The sequence below is a fragment of the Hermetia illucens genome, chromosome 3 (assembly GCF_905115235.1).
Source record: "Hermetia illucens chromosome 3, iHerIll2.2.curated.20191125, whole genome shotgun sequence".
Taxonomy (NCBI): Eukaryota; Metazoa; Arthropoda; class Insecta; order Diptera; family Stratiomyidae; genus Hermetia; species Hermetia illucens.
In genome coordinates this window covers 50734661-50738407 of record NC_051851.1, presented here as the reverse complement: position 1 = coordinate 50738407, position 3747 = coordinate 50734661, and the positions used below count along the sequence as shown (strand labels likewise).

The 3747-nt window shown below is 37.8% G+C and overlaps 1 protein-coding gene across 2 annotated transcripts; it reads left to right on the top strand.

Moving 5' to 3' along the window:
• Positions 1-2033: 2033 nt before the first annotated feature.
• On the top strand, positions 2034-3333 carry LOC119651807. Of its 2 annotated transcripts, XM_038055595.1 has the most exons (3): positions 2034-2206; positions 2274-2597; positions 2657-3333. In XM_038055595.1, exons 1-3 carry the CDS (start codon positions 2131-2133, stop codon positions 2806-2808), a joined length of 552 nt encoding a protein of 183 aa, XP_037911523.1. In that variant the 5' UTR covers positions 2034-2130; the 3' UTR covers positions 2809-3333. The 2 variants fall into 2 exon arrangements, with proteins under 2 accessions (XP_037911523.1, XP_037911522.1); XM_038055594.1 differs by having other exon boundaries at positions 2274-3322.
• Positions 3334-3747: the final 414 nt, after the last annotated feature.

Sequence of the window (3747 nt, the reverse complement as noted above, 5' to 3'; positions counted from 1 at the left end):
CAGTTTTAAGAATCCTAAATGGGAACTAAAGACTCTTCAGCGAACATACCGCTATCCTAGCCAATTCCAGGATTTGTGTGTTTTGAGATTTCGGAAAATATGGAGGAAGCGGTAGTACGATGTCGGCCCATAACAGGGACTTAGTTCTCAATCTTCAGAAGTTGGAGACCCTGACCCACAATCCGCATCTCAAAAATAGTCTAAATAGTGCTCCGATTCTCCAGTTCAGTTTTGCTCTGCAGACTTATCTTAGACTTATAATCGAAGTTAATCTTGCTCATCATCCCGTGTCGTTGGCACTCCTACCTTAGTCTTGATGCATCTATTGGAGACAGTCATTTGCAATTATGGCATTTTGCTTAATAAAAAAATTTTGTTTTTTTACAGCGGAAAAAAATCCGAGCGAGTACTCCCGGTCTTAAGCACTGGGCAGGATTCCTCCAATATTTATAGCTGTCTAAGGCCTTGGTATTAAAAGCTCTGAACAGAACATATAAGGAAGAAGGAATTATTGTCGAATCTGGAATTCGGAAAGAAACGCAGGTTATTTGAGATAATTAGATTGTTTTCCCCTTTCCGCTAGTGTTATTTATTTTATTTACATGGACTGATATTTCGGGAGCCACTTATTCTCTCTATCAGTGCTACAAGTTTGATATTTCTTGGTGGATTAATGGTTAGATGGTTTACTTTCTGTTCCTCCTCACCAAATAGCGATGAGGTGTAGTTATGTTGTCAACATGCGGTAGAATAGAACTCGTAAAGGAAGAGGAGGAATTTATATATTGTCGTGTATGAGGAAAGTTTTGAGCGCATTCCCTACATATATCCATCTTGAAAAACGTCTCCAATTTAACTTGCACATGAAATTTGCACTAGAAAAATGTATGAAAATTCCCAGGTTCCTTACGTTGTTCGTATTGTTTTAAGGAATCTTTTATGCTACAAGCCTTAGTCGAAGGACCAACATCATTGATACCTAATTTTGGTTAAATTATTACCCATCTACGATTGATCTATTTGATTGAGTGCTCGTCAAATGGAAAAGGTAAGGATCTTCAGCCGAAAATGTCAACGTGGTTGCCAGGGACTTAACTGGACAGTTTCGGCACACTAAGAGCATTAAGCGACTAGTGAATTAAAATATGTGAGTTGACATTGACATGGCAAGTTTCTCTTCAGATTGATTTGGAAACATGTAGAAGTATTCGCTTCGTATGAAAAACACTTGGCTTTCGCAGCCCTTTTACCTAAATGACGGGCATTTCCTGGAGTTCTACACAAACAGAAAGGGCTTAGTTTTTTTATTTTACGGCTGACTCGATTATATCTCACATATATAGGCGAAGATAGAATATCCCCCAAACTGGAATTTGGGGCGCCGCGATTTGAATGGAGATTTTGCTAGCGGATGCCGTGTTTAGTTTTGTTAGTTTCTAGGCAATGTTCCTTCATTTCTTGTATGTACGTATTTCTGGAGCTATTGAATTCATTCTTCAGTGTTGCAAAAAGAAATCTCTTTGAGGTCCCCAAAGAATTATTTACCTAGTGTGACACTAACCCAAAAACCCCCATAATCGGGTTTTACTGTTGGAGATCCAGCCTTTAAGGCGAATAGTAAAGCTTTGCTATATGAAGTCAGCGGCTGTTAAGTAGTTTGAGTATATTCCACAGTTCTCAGTCGGCTTGCTTATTCCCTCTAGGTTCCTGTGGCCGGCATACTAAAGCAGAGTGATATTGATCATGTCACTTAGACTCTTTGGCGTATCTCGGCATTGTTCCGCCCATTTGAAGGATGCCACCACTGAGCAGCATTTAATGGTGGCTTGGCCACCAGGACTCATCAAATACAAGTACATTCAAAATAAAAAACTTTACAAACAACGAAGACAGATCATTGAATTTCTGTTGTACTATTAATATACCGCAGTCTTGCCTCTGATGATGCAGAATAGCTTCGACAAAAGTTTTGCACCATATTTCACCTTTTGAGTTTCTGAACATTACAAAATCTTAGTTGACAGAGAGATTGCTATTAAAACGCTGACGAAAATATGTCATAAATTGAAAGTTCCCCATATGTTTGTGAAATTCAAATGAGACGATTTGAGTCAAAATTTTGCGTTTATTATGATTTTACTCGACTGGATACGTGCATTAATCAAACGTCTTTCAGAGCAACCTACATTTATCACTTCACCGTTTCGTAAGTATTAAACTAAAAGTAAACTAAGTAATACTAATTATTATTCATATTTTCAATCCAACACAAGGAAGTCGAAAACGGGCTGGAAGTGAAACCTTCGCGAGTCCACCTAAAAGGACGCGTTGTCCAGTGATAGCACCGGGTCTCCCAAGGCAACGTTTGGACGGGTTGGAAATTATTGTACATTGTGAATGCGAAGAAAACGATAGTACTACAATTTCAGACGAAGTTTCCGAGGAATCTACATGCCTTAAACGGGAATCTAAAGTGCAACCGTCTTGTTTAGAATCTGCTTGTCAAACATCTACTTGTGACTTCTCTATGAGCACTCCTTGTTCCAAAGAGCCAAATATGACAACTAATGGTGCTTGCCCAATAGCAGATACAACTTGTAACACTTCTGAAGGTTACGTTACGTCTTCTCCCAACTTAAACACGACCCTTTCACAGGCAATAACCCAACAAGCGTGGCTCAAATATTCACAGAAATCTTACAATTTTGCAAATGCAGAAGAACAATGTGCGGCTTTAGAAGCGGCTCGGGAAATATGGACTCATATGACTTCGCAACAAAAAATGCCTTATTATTGGGAAGCAGTTGAGCATGGCGCACTGTCTTTGAGTCCTTTTGATAATTTCTTAAATTTTTATCAAATGCGACGTAGCATTACTAGTCCTAGGGCTCGGGCCAAAATTGAAAAAACCTGGAAGGGAATGTCCTTTGAAGAAAAATTGCCGTTTATAGTAGAAAGCTTCATTTATAAATTAATAGACGAAGGAAACGAATTGGATCAGGCCAGCGTTAAAAGTTTTTTTGATCGTTATCGACGCCAGAGTAAACGAGTGTGTGCATGTGTTCGTGAATGAATTGATTACAAGCATAAGCGAATTTTTGAATAATGTACTATTGAAAGTGGCATTTTTTTGATTCGGTGGCAGTGTGGCGAAAATTGAGTATGTATATACAGTGAGTGTCAGCTTATTTGATGCAAGCCAAAAATTAAATTTCAAACAAAATTTACTGGAAAACCATATAAGATATCAAAAAGATAAGCATACCACTAAAAAGAGCGTGAATTTCCCTTTAGAACCATTTTTAATATATTTCAAATTTTGTTTTTTACTAATTAAAAAAATTAAAAATAAAAAAGCTATTATTTCAAATTGGGCAGTTTATTGGATGCACTACGGTATGGCAACTTACAGAGTTTTTAATATTTTTAATTATTTTAATAGTTGGTATTATAATTCTTGTTGGATTTGTTAGCCTTTAGTCGCGTTGCATTGCACTGAAATTAAAATTTTTTTTTATTTCTGGCTAGATGCTCAATCTTCTTAAAAAGAGAACTTTGGGTTCTGAAAATCTCGTTTTTACGTAAGTTGTGTTTAGCTGTAGAAAGTCTGGGAGGCTTATCAGACCGACAATTTGGCAATACGGCCAGATCAACGGTCAATCCCATCAAACTGGTCACTAGTTTAGCTGAAAACGCGATGCATGAAAGGGGTGGCACTAGCAAGTATTGTGCTGTGATTACCCTTGA